Below are 18,390 nucleotides of genomic sequence, written 5' to 3' on the forward strand. Positions count from 1 at the left end.
AAGACCAAGTGCTTCCCCTCCCACTGGTGCCCAACAAGGCTATTCTCTGCTACATATGCAGCTGGAGCCCTGGGTCAGTCCATGTATAGTCTTTCAGTAGTGGTTTAGTCCCTGGAAGCTCTGGGTTGGCATTGTTGTTCTTATGGGGTTGAAAGCTCCTTCAACTCTTTCAATCCTTCCTCTAATTCCCCCCAAGGGGATCCTATTCTCAGTTCGGTGGTTTGCTGCTAGCATTGACCTCTGTATTGGACATGCTGTGGATGTGTCTCTCAGGAGAGATCTACATCCCGTCCCTTTCAGCATGCATTTTTTAGCTTCATCAATCTAATCTAGTTTTGGTGGCTGTATATATATATATATATGGGTCACATGTGGGGCAGGCTCTGAATGGCTGTTCCTTCAGTCACTGCTCTAAACTTTGCTTCCATATCCCCTCCTATGAATATTTTCCCCCTTTTAAGAAGGAGTGGGAGCATCCACATTTTGGTCATCCTTCTTCTTGAGCTTCATGTGGTCTGTGGGTTGCATCTTGGGTAATTTGAGCTTTTGGGCTAATATTCACTTATCAATGAGTGCATACCAAGTGTGTTTTTCTGTGATTGAGTAACTCAGGATGATATTTTCTAGTTCATTCTATTTGGCTACGAATTTCATGAAGTCATTGTTTTTGATAGGTGAGTAGTATTCCATTGTGTAGATGTACCACATTTTTTTAATCCATTCCTCTGTTGAAGGGCATCTGGGTTCTTTCCAGCTTCTGGCTATTATAAATAAGGCTGCTATGAACATAGTGGAGCATGTGTCTTTGTTGTATGTTGGAGCATCTTTTGGGTATATGCCCAGGAGAGGTATAAGCTGGGTCCTCAGGTAGTGGAATGTCCAATTTTCTGAGGAACTGCCAAATTGATTTCCAGAGTGGTTGTACCAGCTTGCAATCCCACCAACAATGGAGGAGTGTTCCTCTTTCTCCACATCCTCGCCAGCATCTGCTTTCACCTGAGTTTTTTATCTTAGCCATTCTGACTGGTGTGAGGTGGAATCTCAGGGTTGTTTTGATTTGCATTTCCCTGATGACTAAGGATGTTGAACATTTCTTTAGGTGCTTTTTGGCCATTCGATAATCCTCAGCTGAGAATGTTTTGTTTAGCTCTGTACCCCATTTTTAATAGGGTGATTTAGCTCTCTGGAGTCTAGCTTCTTGAGTTCTTTGTATATTTTGTATATTAGTCCTCTATCAGATGTAGGATTGGTAAAGATCTTTTCCCAATCTGTTAGTTGCCATTTTGCCCTAATGACAGTGTCCTTTGCCTTACAGAAGCTTTTCAGTTTTATGAGGTCCCATTTGTCGATTCTTGATCTTAGAGCATAAGCCATTGGTGTTTTATTCAGGAAATTTCCCCCAGTACCCATGTATTCGAGACTCTTCCCCACTTTTTCTTCTATTAGTTTGAGTGTATCTGGTTTGATGTGGAGGTCCTTGATCCACTTGGACTTAAGCTTTGTACAGGGCGATAAGCATGGATCGATCTGCATTCTTCTACATGTTGACCTCCAGTTGAATCAGCACCATTTGCTGAAAATGCTATCTTTTTTCCATTGGATGGTTTTAGCTCCTTTGTCAAAGATCAAGTGGCTATGTGTGTGTGTGTGTTCATTTCTGGATCTTCAATTCTGTTCCACTGATCTACATGCCTGTCTCTGTACCAATACCATACAGTTTTTATCACTATTGCTCTGTAATACTGCTTGAAGTTAGGGATGGTGATTCCCCCAGAAGTTCTTTTATTGTTGAGTATAGTTTTCACTATCCTGGGTTTTTTGTTATTCCAAATGAATTTGCAAATTGCTCTTTCTATCTCTATAAAGAATTGAGTAGGAATTTTGATGGGAATTACATTGAATCTGTAGATTGCTTTTGGCAAAATGGCCATCTTTACTATATTAATCCTGCCAATCCATGAGCATGGGAGATCTTTCCATCTCCTGAGATCTTCCTCAATTTCTTTCTTCAGAGGCTTGAAATTCTTGTCATACAGATCTTTCACTTGCTTGGTTAAAGTCACGCCAAGATATTTTATTTTATTTGGGACTATTGTGAAGAGTGTCATTTCCCTAATTTCTTTCTCATTCTGTTTATCTTTTGAGTAGAGGGAGGCTACTGATTTGTTTGAGTTGATTTTATACCCTGACACTTTGCTGAAGTTGTTTGTCAAGTTAAGTAGTTCTCTGGTGGAACTTTTGGGGTCGCTTAAATATATTATCATATCATCTGCAAATAGTGATATTTTGGTTTCTTCCCTTCCAATCTGTATCCCTTTGACCTCCTTTCACTGCCTGATTGCTCTGGCTAGGACTTCCGAGTACCATATTGAATAAGTAGGGAGAGAGTGGACAGCCTTGTCTATTCCCCGATTTTAGTGGGATTGCTTCAAGTTTCTCTCCATTTAGTTACTTATTTGTAATAAAAATGTTTACTGGTATGTGAGAATACGTATGTACATGTTTATCCATATGGGTTCGTGTATATGCGCACATGGGTGGGGCGTGCGTGTAACGGGTATATTCCTCTGTCATTCGTCATCTTAGTTTTGAGATGGGGCTTCTCACTGAACTCGGAGCTTGCCGATTGGCCAGACTGGCTGGCCAGCAGGGCCAAGCACCTTTGGTCGATGGCTCTTGATTGCAGGAGTAGATTGTTTAGTCCAGAATTTTTGCAGGGGAACTTGGGATCCAAACTCAGGCCCCATTCTTGAACAGACTTCACGACTGATCTATCTCTCCAGCCCATCTTTTTATTAACCGAGCATGAATGTTGTGACTATTAACAGGGTACAGAGTTCCGCTTTTAGACCTATTTTAAAAGGGATGTAGGGTGCGACAATCACCTGCAGGCCGAGAACCATACCCACATCACCTCAAGGAGCCCTCACGTCATCCTCCAACTGATCCAACTGTTAAATAAAGCACATCTTTCATTGTGATGCTCTCTGTGGCTTTTCTGACACTCTCAGGGCTAGTCAAGTCCCAGAGACAGCGAACAGCTTACCTCAGTATGTACTTCTTACACCCAGACTAACCAGGTGAGAGTCTCCCCACCCTTGCAGACTCCCGTTACCTGACAGCTAAGGGGCATCTTGGGGTAACTCCCACGCTCCAGGACCCCTGGAATTATGCAAACTGGCCAATCAACTTCACCCCACATCACTTCCCTTCCCGAGGAAGCACAGTAAAGGCTCTGGCTTGCATTTTCCTTCCCTTCCTATAATAAATATTTTATTTATTATTTTGTTACCGTATTTATTAATTTAACTAACTTAATAATATATGTTTTTAAAAACAATATTGTAAATACATTGAAGCTGTGGGAGCTTTCCTGGCACCTGAGGCCCTAGATTCTATCCCCAGCAGCACAAAGTAAGATAATACACTATATATTAATATATCCCTTTACGCTCCTACGTACATTCATTCCAGCCTCCAGCCTATGAGGTTAGCACTCGCTTTTAAGAGAAGGAAATTCAAGCACAGAAATATTGACTCACCAGCCCAAGGCCACGCAGGCAAGCCCTCTCCGAGAGTGCCCCTGTTCTGTGGTCTGTCAGCCCCGTCACTCAGAGAATAACAGCATCCTGAGGTGCCTCGGTAAACGGCTGTGAGGGACATGTCCCACAGTTGCTCACACACCCATAGAGCAAACTGTCAGGGCACACGGTAGCAGGCTGAACTACCAGGAAAGGCATCCTGGGGTTCGGGACAGGTTATCCCCGGCCCAAAACCATGGGAGCAGCCAACAGCATTTGTCTGGGCTCCCCCAGCCCCCCAGTTCCAATCTAGGCCACTGCAGTGACCACAGAATAATGGTCAGAGGGAGGGAGAGGGATAAGGCAGGCCACAGATGAGAGAGGATAAGGAGAGAGGTGTGGATAAGGAGAGAAGGCTGCCCCATGGTTGCCTTGGTTGTGGATTAGGGATGAATGGGGTCTCACAAACTCTGGTACTTTTCCTGCCTGTGGGTGGGGTCGCTGCCAAGAGGGAGGCTGCGTGAAGGTGCTAGAAGGCAGTATTCTGCCTCCTCATCCTCTCTTCACTGTTTCTCAGGTAGGAAGAAGGAAGGCTTCTTAATCTCTATAAAAACATTGGTTACATTCTTATTCTGGATTTTTTTTTTCCTAGAACAATACCAATAGCAAGGGTCAAGATCAGTAGGACATAAGCCAAGGAAGTGGTGAGCCTCTCTGCTTAAGCTGTCATCTTCTTTTAATTTTAAATTTGCCAGGCACCACACTGACTGGCGGGTCCACCTGGACTATGCCTCTGAAACCCTAGAGTAGGAGAGAAAACCCCCTTGCCCCACAGGACTACCACGGGGCCAGGCGACCCCAGCTGTAGGCGGAGCAGAAGAGAGAATGAGGAAGAGGCTAGCTCCAGAAGCATGAGGCAAAGCTGTGTGACCTTAAGGCTTCTTCAAACCAAAGATCACTGAGTCACCCACAGGGGACAAGCCTCTGGCCACCCACAGAAGCCCCTGCCAGCTGTGCGAGCTCTTTTCTTCATCACTGCTCTTACTGCCACGGATCCTGGGCTGGTGTCCCTTGGGATCCCCTAGGGAGCTTTCCTGTGGAGAGGCCTCAGAGTGCCAGCCCTGGGGATTCCAAGTTAATCCATCAGGGGCGAGGCTCTTCTGTGGTGATTGTTTTACTGTTGTTCTATTGTATTTGGGGCTTCTCTGGTGGCTCCAATATTCCACTATGCAGCAAGAGACAGCGAGAGAGGAGTCACTGCTCTGGTTTAAATAGCACCTTCTCCACAGGATCCCGCCACCTGTCTGTTTGCTTTGCTCTCAGCTTGACCCCCACCCCCAAACCCGGGCAATAACTCCTAAAACACAGGTGCACATTAGTTTAAAGGACTGCCATCTCGTAACTGCCAGAGAGATGCATGCTCCTGTAGTTCTAGGACCTGAAGTCTGAAGTCGGGGGCGCTGGAGGAGCCAGAGTCGTGCTCCCCCGAGACGTGTGCTTCCTCTGGGGTGGCCGTCAACCTTTGACATTCCTATGTCAGAGGCTGCGCTGTCCACATCTTTTCCTTCAGTGTGTGTTGTCACACAGCCCTTCCTCCCTCATATCGATATGAGTCTTACTTCTATGACAAGTACGAGCTAATCTGAAGCTATATAGGCTCTGTGAAGCTCCTATCGTAGAGCTTCTTACCTGTGGGGATCTGTTCCAAACCCTTTAATGCACACCGGGGGTCATAGATGACACCAAGTCTGTGCTTTTATCATGCACACAGACACAGGTGACTTATGACTTAAGACATAGTAAGAGGTCAGTGATAAAAACGGGACAATGTAACAACATTCTGTAGCAAGAGGTATATAAATGTGCTCTCTCTCTCTCTCTCTCTCTCTCTCTCTCTCTCTCTCAATTCCTTACTGTGCCACTTACCACCCCCCCTCCTTCTTGCATATGGCTGGCCCTAGATAATCTAAATCATGGAAAGCAATATTTTAGATAAGGAGGTCACATTCACAAGTTCTGGGGGTCAACACTTCAGTTTCTCTTCTAGGGAGACACAGTTCAAGCCACAGCAATGCCTGATGCTGATGTATTGAGAGGAAGAGAACACTCGTGACTTGAGAGCAAGCGAGAGAACATATCCCAAGCCCTCCTTCTGCCTCACGGGGTCTCCTGGGATCATGGCATGCCACCTCAGAGAGGAGCCTATGACACTTAGGGTCTGTCCCCAGCAGCCCTCACAGAATCAGTGGGATGCGGTTCCCAAGACCAGAAGACAGTGCGGTTATCACCAGGGAGGCTTAGAAACCTGAGCTCTCTCTAGCTGCTGGGAGTCTTCTCTGAGGCTCTCTCAGAGGGGAAGGTGGGGTTACCCACAGCCACCCCAGGAGCCATGCCAAGCAGGACTTCTAGCCTGGGTTGGGAGAATCTTATACAAGCTCTCCGAGGCCCCAGCTCTTACCCCCAAACCTCTGGCCAATCTGTAGAAACCAATATTTGTATACATGTCCACCCTTTGAGAAGCAAAGCCTATTTTCTCTAGGGTTGTTTTGTGGGAGGAGTTCGTTTTATAATGGTCGCTTACAGAGCCTGCTGTGTTTCATAGGGTCTCCTTAACACAGACTACCTGCTCTGGGGCCTAAGTTTCCTGGCCATATCACTGGGGATTCTAAAGCCACTTTTACAACCCAGCACCAGGCCCAGACAAGCAGAAAGACGTTAGCTCATACATCAGATCATTCGAGAGTTCCTCTTGGCCATACTAGCGGGTCCTTAGAGTGGTTAGACACTGGGAGCCGGCCCACATGGGGAGTACTTCACTGATGATCTATCCTCTGTCACTACCTAGCTAGCCCACATTCTACAAGTGTGGGGAAAGTCATCAATTACCGCCACAGGCCCTCCACAGGCATTTCCTTATGCTTGTCCCCTCTTACTGCCAAGAGACCTATGAACTGAGTTGTAACATCTGACCCAGCTCCTATACACAAGGCAGCACCACTGGGCACTTAGGACTAGGTGGCTAGCAGGGAACTGCACCCACTAGCCCACCCAGTCAAGACAGAAGTGATGTAAAGTCTTAGCCTACCTCTTAAGACACTGATAGCACTGGATCCAGAAGCACCGTGGGGCGTTCCCACTATGTATAGACAGAAGGCCTCCTGTGCAGGATGCCATTTCTTATGTCCAACAGAGCTATCCCCTGCCACATCTATTCCAAATCACCCAGCCTGGAGAGACACTTGGGTTCGTGGCCTTGTCAGGTAAAGAAGAGCAGTGAATCTTTCATATCCACTGGGGCAGAGGAGTCCGGCCTCAGTCAGAACTACCTGAGGCCCAGGTTGGACAGGAAAGGGAAGATGACCAATGACAGGACTACTGTGTACAATGCCATCAGGGGGAGAATCTACCCCACATGGCCATAGCCTCTCCACCCTGGCAGGGGCAGAGACATCCCCTCACTAAGTAGAGTCCAAGAGAAGTCAGGGTACCTCAGATCAAGGCATATCCTGCAACCCACTTTGCTAGCTAGCCCTCGGGCCTCCTGCAGATTCCAGGCTACCCCCTAACCCCCACCCCCATATAACAGAACCCAGTGGAATCTGTGGACATCTTCCAGGGGTATGACAGGCTCAGGGAAATGCCTCTTAGAGGAGAGAGGCTGAGACAAGGCCCAGCAACCAGCAACCAGATTGGTGTGACTTGCTTTTCTTCTCCACCCCACCTACATTTTCCAATTTCACTACAAAACACAATCCTCTATATAATAAAACGTTTATGTTTGAAAGGCCAAGAGTAAATCACCCTTTTTGCTCCTAGAACCTGATTCTTACCCACTTCTCTTCACCATGTCTTTACTTAGCCCACTCAGAATAATCCCCATGTCGGAGTTCTTAGTAGGATCCGACCCACAGGTCACACCTATTTGAACTTGTCTCAGAAACACAACTGGGCATGCTCCACCGTCAGTGCCTCTCTCCACTCTGTCTTTCTCTTCCCTGGCTTGCCAGAGCCTTGCTTTGCAGAGCCCAGAGCTAAGACCTAGCTGATTGTTGGTTCTGTTTTCTGCTGGCCTTCATGCTGTGTCCCAACACAAATGGAGGCCTTTAGTGAACCCCAGGTGAAAAGAGGCCAGAGCCCTTGAGCCCTTGAGCAGGTGCTGTCAGGAAGGCTGGAGTGAGGAAACCTATTTGGGGTCCCTCACACAGAAAAAATCATACCAGTTTACCATAGGAACCAGCAGCCCCACTTCTGGGCGTATACCCAGAATAAATTGAAAGCAGAGGTGTGAACGGTAACCATTCACACACACAGCAGCAGCAGCATTTAAACCCGTAAAGGGTGGAAACAGCCCAGGAGGCATCAGATGAGGAAAGGAGAGGCAGAATTCCATCAGTGAATGGAATATTACTCGGTCTGGCCAAAGGAGGAAATCTTGACAAACGCCTCAGACTGGTTGGACCGTGAGAATGTTGCCCTGGGTGAGCCGAGCCAGTCGTCAAAAGCACAGATTCTGTTTGAGTCTGCTTACATGACATAGCTAGAATAACCCAACTGATAAGGACAGAAAGAAGAAAGGCAGTTTCCAGAGCGGGGATTGGGGGCACAGGGATGTGTTAAATGGCCCCCCAGTTTCAGCCTGGGAACTGTGGCTCTAGACATGGGGTGGCCGTCAACACTGGATGTAGCTAATGCTACTTGTCCTCACAAGGACAGGTCTTAACCGTGATAGGTCTTACGCTGGATCCATGTTTTTAAAAGATTCATATCTATGTGTGTATTTCTATGTGTGGGTATGTACACGAGCACGTAGTTGTCCATAGAGGCCAGAAGAGAATTCTGGATTCCTGGAGCTGAAGTTACAGGATGTTGGGAGCTGCCAGATACGGGTGCTAGGAACCAAACTCCAGCTTTTCCATGAGAGCATCAAGCTCTTGACAGCCGAGCCATCTTTAACCCCTTATTCTGTACACATTTTAACACAACAGAACTGAATGAGTTGCCAAGTCACTGCCCCCGCAGTCATCTGCTCAGCTCTTATGGTCTCTCGGGGACTGGACATTCCCTAATAGTTCGCCCTACATAGCAGCACCCAGCACATAGTAGGTTTTCAGTAAATGCTTACAAGGCAAAGACCATCCGCAGTCATAACTGATAAGGAATGGAGTTGGGAACACTTGTAGCATCAGGTTTGAGATGCCCACAGTTCACATGTCAACATGGCTGAGGACTGGAGACCGGCACTTTCCGCACTCTCCCCCTAGAAGGCACACTCCACCCGTGGGTATCCATCTCAGACATGGCCCATGATCATTATGATTCAGAGCCACACCACGGTGGCTGAGCCAGACGCTACAGCAACCTGGGGAATGCAGCCATGTCCTTGAAGAAGACAGGAGAGAAGATAACCTTCAAGGGGGAAGGGATTGGCAAGAGAGGGACGGGAGGAAGGAAGAGACATGGAGGCACCACCATGTCATGTAGGAAGAGGTTATACGACCTCAGCCCAGCGTAGGCAGCCCCTCTGCTGGACTCCTGCCAAAACTCCGGGGTCCGAGGCTACCAGGAAATGAATGAGTCCGTGAGGCTCAAATTCAGCATCCCACGTGAAACGTCACAGACATGGGGAGGCAAGGATGGGGACTGAAACAAAGACAGGCTACCTTGGAAAGAATATACTTCCCAGGAAGGGTCCACACCCTCTAGGGGCGGAGGCCTTTGTCCCTTCCTACAAGGAAGAGTCTGGAGTGGCCCTAGCTCATTCTATTACCTAACACCTTTAAAACCTAAGTAACTCCAGTATGAGTTACAGGGGTCATGGGGTGGGTCACCCTCATGCAGAGGGACCACCATGGAATTCAGGGCTCTTTGGCATTCTCTGCCGTATGACCTTTGGTGTGGTGGATTACCACTTTATCTTGAAGCTAGCCTGGTAGTTTCCACAGCTGTCAGTAGACTACTAGGCAGGCTGGGGGTTGGGGACTTTCCAGGCATGTGACTTTAAAGGTCTCCATTTGGTACTGTGGTGGGTTGAATGAAAACAGGCCCCATCAGCCCATAGGGAGTGGCACTATTAGGAGGTGTGGCCTTATTGGGGGAAGTGTGTCACTGGGGGTAGGCTTGAGGTTTCAGATGCTCAAGTCAGGCCAAATGTCTCACTCTCTACCCGCTGCCTACCAATGTGGATGCAGAACTCTCATATCTCTCCAGCACCAGTCTGCCTGGATGCTGCCATGTTTCCCACCCTGTTGCTAATCGACTGAACCTCTGAACCTGTAAACCAACCCCAGTGAAACATCCCCTTATGAGAGTTGCCTTGGTCATAGTGTCAGTTCACAGCAACAGAAACCCTAACTAAGACACTCGAAGTCACTACCAGAGACGGCGTGTAACTTAACCTCAAGTATCTCCAGAAACAGCGTATACCTTCATATGCCTCCAGGGATGGTGTCCCTTAGCTCCAAGCCATGCTCCCTGTCACTAGTACATCTTGGAGTGCAGCTCGAGACTCCACAGATGAGGGCAGAGGTAACGCCTACATTAAACAGATGAATGGACACACACGTCCACCCCCGGGTTACAAACAAGAAAACAAGGCTCCAGTCAGGTAACCCACACACAATCCCACAGCTGACTGACAGGGCTGGCACGTGTGCCATTCTGCTCCACGAAGTTACTCCACAGTGAGACCTCCTGGTAAGAGTGACCCAGGATGTCTGTACCCTTTTCCTCGAGCCCAGTAGTTTTCAACCTGTGGGTTACAACCCCTATGGAGAGCAAATGACCCTTTCACAGGAGTCACCTAAGACCAGTTGGGAAACCACAGACGTTTACATCACTACTCATAATAGTAGTGAAATTACAGTCATGAAGTGGCAACAGAAATCATGCTATGGCTGGGGGTCACCACAACTTGAGGAACTGCATTAAAGGTTCACAGTATGAGAAAGGTCGAGAACCAGTGGTTCTCAACCCTCTGAGGCCTGATGTCCGGGCAGGAATAGAAACCCTATCTGAGATGCCAACCACAGGGGCTGACACAGCCCTTCTGTCAACACTCTTCAGACAGGAGAGGGATCTGGGATCTCATGCCACAGCCGGTGGTAGCCCAGAACTGAAGCAATCTAAGCTTCCCGGTCAGTTCCTGCTGGTGCCCCAGGAGCCGTATGTGCTGGGGTTGATTTACTTTCTTTGTGGCCTTGCTCTCGGTTGTGGCAGAGAGCAGTGTGCCATCACCCCTCTAAATATTACAACTCCGCAGAGGATTGAAGAATGTGACTCATCACCCTTTGCTTCTCCAGCTAAGAACCCCAGGCCTTCCTCTGATTATGAGTGGAATAACAATCCAAAAAAAAAAAAAAAAAAAAAAAAAAAAACCAGCCACCATCATCGCCCGCTCCTGGCTGCCAAGCACAGAACTGCTAAGTGCTGTCTCCCCATTGTTCCACAGACTCTTAAACCGCAGTAAGCAGATACCATTACTCCTCCATGAGCAGCAGGAAATGGAGGTTCGGAGTGGCTCGATGCCTTGCTCACACGGTCCATACATAACAGAGATTTTTTTTTTTTTAACCCCAGGACCCAGGCCTCACCTCTGCACTCCAAGGCTTCTCCATGAGCCCAGGCCCCATGTGTATTTTTTTTAAAGATTTACTTATTTTATTTGAGTACACTGTTGCTGTCTTCAGACACACCAGAAGAGGGCATCAGATCTCATTACAGATGGTTGTGAGCCACCATGTGGTTGCTGGGAATTGAACTCAGGACCTCTGGAAGAGCAGTCGGTGCTCTTAACCACTGAGCCACCTCTCCATCCTCCACCCCCACCCCCATGTGTTTTTTTTTCTTTTTTTTTTTTTTTTTTTGGTTCTTTTTTTTCCGGAGCTGGGGACCGAACCCAGGGCCTTGCGCTTCCTAGGCAAGGGCTCTACCACTGAGCTAAATCCCCAACCCCTCCCCCCATGTGTTTTTAAACTGTGATGTCCACCATTACTATTCAATCCAAACTCCCTCTCCAAATCTGGGGCTAGAGTGAGCATGTGCCTCTCTCAAAGGCTGCATCTGGGCTAGGACCTAAGGAGGGGACCCTAGCAGGAAGTTTATATGATCACGGAACCCTAATCTCTGGTGTGTGCCATAGATTATCCCTCTCAGAGGACTTAAGATTCAGTTCCCTTGAGCATCACAATGTCTTCGTCTTTCCTCCCCTCCCATCACTTTGCTGATTGCTGCCATCGAACTGGCTTTTCCTAGATAGAAACATCCAGTGTGACCGGGGCCGACTCGATACTGAGATAGCCCTGTGAGTTTTCTTTGGATGATGTGAGGTCACCGCAGGGTCTTCACAAGGGTACCTGATGCATCCCTTGAGATTATCGCTGTGAACTGAGCACGCGGGATACGCCCTTGAGCAAACCTTTTTGCTGCAGGGCTGAGGCTATGCACCTGTGCCACGTTTCTCAGAGCAGGGTTTGGTTTGTCTTCCCTGGATTATCTGTGTGGACAACAGAGGAAGCTACCAGAACCTCTGCTGATCTCTGAGCAGCGAAAGAACACACCTTTGTCCCCTGCCGGGGACAATGTCAGGGTTGGTGAGAGTATGAAGACAGGATGGAGAGAGGGGCTCAGGACCCAGCTCTGACATGTTGAGGCCACTGAGGAACAACCTTCCCACCTGAAACTCAAGCCTCTTGTGCCTAGGTCGAGACCAGAGATCATTGGAGAGTCTAAGAACTCTTCAATCATATGGGTGGACACACTAAGGATATACTGTTACACACCACACACCACACACACACACACACACACAAAGAGAGAGAGAGAGAGAGAGAGAGAGAGAGAGAGAGAGAGAGAGAGAGAGAGAGAATATCCTCTGGGTCCCTTTCCCCCCAAGGACTTTCCAAAGCTTCCTCTCAGAGACCTTGTCCAAAGGTCTACCTTGGTATCGAGACATGTATTCTAAGTCAAAAAGTCTGAATGCTTTCTGGGGACAAGCGTTCCTGTAGCCAGCTGCATAGCATTGATAAAGAGTAAATCATAAATCTCTGGGCCTTAGTCTCCTGAACCCCTGTATAGTGGGGATGACGACCTCCACAGGAAAGCACCCAGGAAGACACCATGGACAGGCAGAGGTGTGTGCCTTACTACCTTACGGGGCTCTTTGGCCATCAGTCACACCGTAGCATCCACTGCACCTCAGCCAGACAGTCGGCCGCCTGGAAGACCGTGCTGATTTCTGGCCATTTTGGCTCTGCCTGGTACGGAACATGAATAGCTAAAGGGATCCCCCAATTGAAGCACCCGTGTATGGTGCGTCTACATTTCTCCTCACAGCCTTGGCCTTTGGGTTTTGAAAGGCAGGTGGGAGGGGTCGTAAATGCAGAACAGTCGTCTCAGACTTCAGAGAATGATTCTGCTGGAGTTCTACGTGCAAATCTCGCTGTCCTGTTCCCCCTCCATCCCTGTTGACAGCCATTGTGGGGGCAGTTTGCACAATCCAGTGGCTCCCTTGACGGAAAACAACCCCAGCCTCCCTTGAGTCTCTTCACTCAACCTTCGAGGATTCAGGCCTTAGGAGATTGTGCTCAACTTCCCTGAGGCTCACAGTGGCTCCTTCCCTGGGAATATGGGAGAATTACAATTGCCAGGCTCTTCGAAAGCCATGGTGGATGAAGGCCACCTGTACCGCTTATGTCCCTGTGGAACTCATAAGCAGATTTTGCACTCTATTAACCTACATCTGTTTGCACATCCCTGCTGTCAGCGGCTTCCGGCGAGGGAGGCAGCCGGTGCACAGTGGAGGCGAAGTGTGCTTTGGAGCGGGCAGACTTTACTGTGATGGCTTGGGGGGGGCTTTCTGCCCAGATCTCAAACATCCAACTGAATCTATAAATCAGTTGTTTGTGCCTCCTGCACATGGGCTTAGGGGGCAGGTAAGAGGCTGGTGACAGGACTATAATGAGGAAGACACTGGGGTCCAGGGCTATGTGTTCTGTCTTTGTCAGGTGAGTGGTCCCCCAGTAGCTGGCCCGCTTCTTTTCTCCCCTTCTTTCTCTATTCTCTTTTGCAACCATGCTGCCTACTTCAGATTAAACAGTGCTAATTTCCAACACAGACAAAGGGCAGGCCACCCTGTTAGGCTGTGCCCCCTTTAAGGAGAAGAAGCAAGGCTGTTTCCCATCAGGGTCCGGCTCTCCCACCCTGCCCTCACCCCTACCTCACATTGTCATGTTTCTGGATGTAAATCTTGTGGAACATCATATCCTCCTGTTTGGCGTTGATGTCTGCTTTCATCTCCATGGCAACATGACGGGGAAGGACAGACAGCAGGAGACGCTCCTGCAGAGGGAAGCAAGTGAGTCTGTCACCATTCCATCCACATCTCTGCTGAGTTCCCTGTCATCTATACCCGTACCCCTGCCTACAGGACCCAGGAAGACACCACCCCCAGGCTCTCCTTAGATCCACAGAACCTGTATAAGGGGCGGGAAGAGCTGGAGTCACACCCAAGGTCCTCTGGGATACCTCCTGGTCCACCACCTAGCTTACTCCATTCTGTGCTGGCAAAGGTTCTCCTGGTGGAGCCCTGAGTATACAGCAGCTTGGGTTAAAAATCTTAAAAGCCTCTGTGGCTTGGCCCCATCGCTATTGACAGCATTAACTGGACTCATTCAATAAGTCAAGTATTTATGTATGTCTACCACGTGCCAGAGAGCATTCTGGGTATAAGAATCAGAGCCATACACCTACAGGCAGGCAAAGTTTCTCTAGGGTCCATGACAAGCTACCTGTCCTGGGCTGCAAGAACTGCTGTCATTTGAGGAGGCTTTATGGAGTCCCGAAGGACTGAGAGCCTTCAGAGTCTTTCCATCCCAAGTGGGAGACAGTGGCCCAAGAACAGGAGAAGAAAGTTAACTTCCAGGAACCAAGACAACTTAAAGGCAGTTGCAAGGGAGGTGGAGGAGAAGCAGGGAGATAGGACAGGGCTACACTGTAGCAAGTCACATCAGTTAGTTACAGAGTCTGGACTTCATTCAATTCCTACGTTTTCCTCCAAGGTCTGTTCTGCTCCAAGGAATCCCGCCAATGCCTCTGTCTGAACGCCCCAGCCTTGGCTCGGGGTCAAGCCCTGTGCCAGGCTCACAAGGTCTTTCATTCTGGCTGCAGGCAGCTGCCTTTCCTGCCCATCATTCTGGGTACCCCACCCACCAGGGAACCCTGAGACCTTCTTGCTTCAGTATCCTCTTCCTCTGGGCACCCAACAAAGCATTCCCTACTTCTGTCCTCAAAAGACTCTTGCCTCAGGGAGCAGATCCACTGTTCAGCCGCCACCTTCCATCGAATCTAATGTCACCTCCATTCCTATCCAGCCCAGGGCTCGCTGGCTTCCAAATGCCCAACCTCACCCCCCACTGGGGTGACATCACACCCTCAATAAGACTCCCCCTCCCACTCCTGCTTTGCCTTGCCTTTGCAGTGGACACTTCCATCCTCCTGCCTCTGTAGAAACTGCTTACGTCCCTAGAAGTTTCCTCTGGTGTTCATTCCTTTCCTCTTGGCCCCAGGCCAAGTCCTAGCGTTCAGCAGTGAGATCGGAAGATCTCCCAAATGTGCCTTTCCCCTTCTGTATCCTGGTTCACAACTTCACTGTCATGCACACCTGTGTCTGGGATACATGCAGTAAGGACTACTCAACGCTTTCCTTCTAGCCTTCCCTGCTGCCCGTACAACTTAAATCTCTCCAAAACGTGTTGCTACAGCAGCCTCTCGCAGGATTCCAAGCCAGCTAATCCACCCCTCCTCATTCTTCACTACAGCCCTGCACCACCACCACCGCCCCCCCCGCCTTCCCTCCTGGACCCACTCCTCCTGGCTACAGGACCAGCCCATGCCCCAGCCTGGTCTTACCATCTCTCTGCTCTGAGTCCTGTCTCCCCAACTTTTCTCCTGGCACCCATGAATTGACACCTATGTTTTACCCCCCCTCCCAATACAATAACCATTAGATTAGGGCTTTCTGCAACATTGGGAGCCTTTCTTGCCTTTGTGCCCTGCAAGTCCCTGAACTGGGACCAACATCTTTATATACTGCAGGCCATCATCTTGCTCAGGATACGAACTCCCAGCAGCCAGCATCCCCATCCAACTCTGGGTTTCTTTTATAGAACCTCTGATTCTTTGGTATGCAAATAGCCTTTTGTCTGGACTCCCCCTTAGGGAGGCCTAAGAGGCCTCCTTGGGGGCAGGAGCTGTGTCTTATCCAGTGCCATAGCCCAGGGTTTTGTGTCCCGTTGTGAAGAATGTAGACGTCTGAGGTGTGTTTGGTCTCTCGGGCATTGGTGCACATATCACCGAAGGCCATCTCACATGTACTAAAGTCTCAATAAACAGCTGCTGGTGAGAGAGACAGGATCTACTGGGCAGTTTCTGTGGTGTGAGACAACTAGAGCTAAAGTATGCCAGAGGCTGCCATACATCAGTGTACTCTTCCCCTGAGGGCTACTAGTATGGGTAGAGAGAGGAACAATGCTGACGTGGACATGGAATTTAGGAGCTGAGGTGAGACCCCAAGAAGATCCCCTGACACAAGTTGCTGGCTCTGATCAGCTAAAAGCAAGGTGACTCACCCAGTTTTGATCCTAAACATGGTGTGACAAAAGGTTTCTACCCTAAATCCCTATGAACTTTAGTGACAGGAACAAGCCTGGCCAGGACCAGAGCAAGTAGAGTGATGAGCTGAAAAGTGATAATTATCTGAGCCACCGTCGTGGCTCATGGCTGTAATCTCAGCACTTGGAGACTGAAGGAGAGGGGAAGAGTCCAGTCCAGCCTACACTACACAGGGAGACCCTGTCTCAAGAAAACCAAAAGGAGATGAGAATTATCCTTGGGGAAAGATGATGTCCAGAGTGAACACATACGTTGGAAGTGAAGGAAAGCATTTCATTCTCAGGGCAGAATTGCTAGAGCAAGTAACAGGGATAGGATGAGGCTCTTGAGGAAGGCGGGGCTTAGGGGCGAGCAGGTGCATGCAGAAGGTGAGGTAAGCCTATCAGGGCAATGGGAAAACTCAGGGGATACTGCTGGACAGAGCTTCCTTTAAGAAGCTGGGCCGGAAGCCCAGGGAGGGTTGAGTGAATAGGGGATGGGGGAGGGCTAAGGCTGTAATTCACTTGGGAGGGTACCTTGGGTAGCAGTCATGAAGCCCTGAGTTTGATCCCAGCACTATAGAACCTGGACATCCTGAGGAAATGCCTATAATCTCAAGATTTGGGCGACAGAGGCAGGGGAACAGAAGCTCAAAGTCATCCTCGCTTACATTACAAGGCTGAGAGCCAGCCTAGGATAGCTATGCTTATATCTCCAAAGTGGGGAAGCACGGACAAGGACAGTCAGATTGGTCAATGTCCGTCGAGCACCTGGCAAAACACCAGAGCCACACAGGCAGTGTTAGAGGGGACAGGCAGGGACAGGAGGGTCTGGAAATCTTATCTCCTACATGGCCATCTGGATGTCAGCAATGATGTCATCATTACCATGTAGCACGCATCCCCACCAGACAGAGACACCCACACTTCAGTGAGCAGAGCAGCCATGGTGTGGGTTTTTCTGCTGCCTTGGTCAATCTCTTCCTGCCTCCAGTTCAAAGAGAGACCTTTCGTGCTCACATCTGCCACAGGGGCTGATGGCATACAGGAGCCTCTGCCAGTGTTTGCTGGTCTGCAGGAACTTCCAGAGTCATACCTGGTCCAAGAGTGTAGAGACCCATCACCCCGTTGACTGCCCTCTTGGGGATACCATCCACTACCCTCAGTCTCCTGTCAGAGGTACCAGAGCTTTACACTGTGTTGGAGGGAGAGCAGGGAGAGAGGACTATCTGTCTGGGTTACACAGAGAAAAAGGGCAGCAGTGACCCAGATCTGAACCCCTTCTTTCAGAACAGAAACAGCTAAAACCTTGACGACACCCTGAGTCCCCACCCCATCTTACTCTGGAGGAATTCTGAGTGTTTTCTCTTGGCATAAAGCTGTGACCTTGTCAACGGTCAGCCTCTCTGGTCAAGTACTGTCTGGGGAGAGACAGGACGATCTTCCTTCTCTGAAATATCCACACCCAGAACTGGGTAGAGAAGAAGAGCTGGGTTGGGCTGGGGTCCCCAAGGGTAAATGCATATGTCCAGGCTGGAAATGCTGGCTGTCTCACTTCTTCAACTCATGGGGGACCAGGATAGGAAAAGGCTTTTGTTGCTTGATCACAGGGCCACATAAAGGAGACCACGGGACAGGACCCTAGAGAAGCACAGAATTGGGCTCCCTGCAGGGAATACTGCTGGGAGGAGGGACTGGGCAGAGGGATGAGCATGGCCTTGGGGGACAGGCAGATCACAAGCCAGCAGCTTGCTTGTCTGCAGCAGGCAGGCCTTGGCTGACATCCAGGCCTCCTGGCTGCTCTTCACTCACCTGTTGCTGGTTCTCCCGCTGTGAGTGGAGCCGAGCTTGGATGCACTCCCGGGTCTCCTGGAAGGCCTGTCTCTGGGAGACCTCGGCTGGGTAGTGAGTGCACACACCCACGATGTTGGTGCAAGAGAAGATGAGGACGTTGGAGACAAGCTGCAGAGGAAGAAGACAAGCCTGTGACGCTCAGGAACACAGCAGGCATGGACACTGGAGCCTCCAGACCCCAAGGTACAGAGCATAGAGTCTACACTGTAACAAGTTCACACTTGTTACAATGTACCACAATGTAGCCACTAACGAACACACACCAATGGGGTTAATGCGAGACTAGGAGAGGTCAAACTTAATCATCGAGATTCTCTAATGTTTTCAAAGATCTAGGCTTGGTTGGCCTGTGATAGAGGAACAGAACCTAG

General features: G+C 49.3%; 1 protein-coding gene across 2 annotated transcripts in view; it reads right to left on the reverse strand.

Moving 5' to 3' along the window:
* The window catches only part of Adcy5 (adenylate cyclase 5), a 148,012-nt gene that overhangs the window by 36,833 nt on the left and 92,789 nt on the right, over positions 1-18,390 (reverse strand). For both annotated transcript variants that reach the window (XR_015632862.1, NM_022600.2), the window contains 2 exon segments: positions 17,978-18,127; positions 13,735-13,856 (listed from right to left, as the gene is read on the reverse strand). Coding sequence is in view for 1 of the 2 variants with exons in the window: in NM_022600.2 (NP_072122.2) it covers positions 13,735-13,856; positions 17,978-18,127 (272 nt within the window). In the remaining variant the exon portion in view is untranslated.

This window comes from Rattus norvegicus, chromosome 11 (genome assembly GCF_021556685.1).
Source record: "Rattus norvegicus strain SHRSP/BbbUtx chromosome 11, alternate assembly SHRSP_T2T, whole genome shotgun sequence".
NCBI classification, from domain to species: domain Eukaryota; kingdom Metazoa; phylum Chordata; class Mammalia; order Rodentia; family Muridae; genus Rattus; species Rattus norvegicus.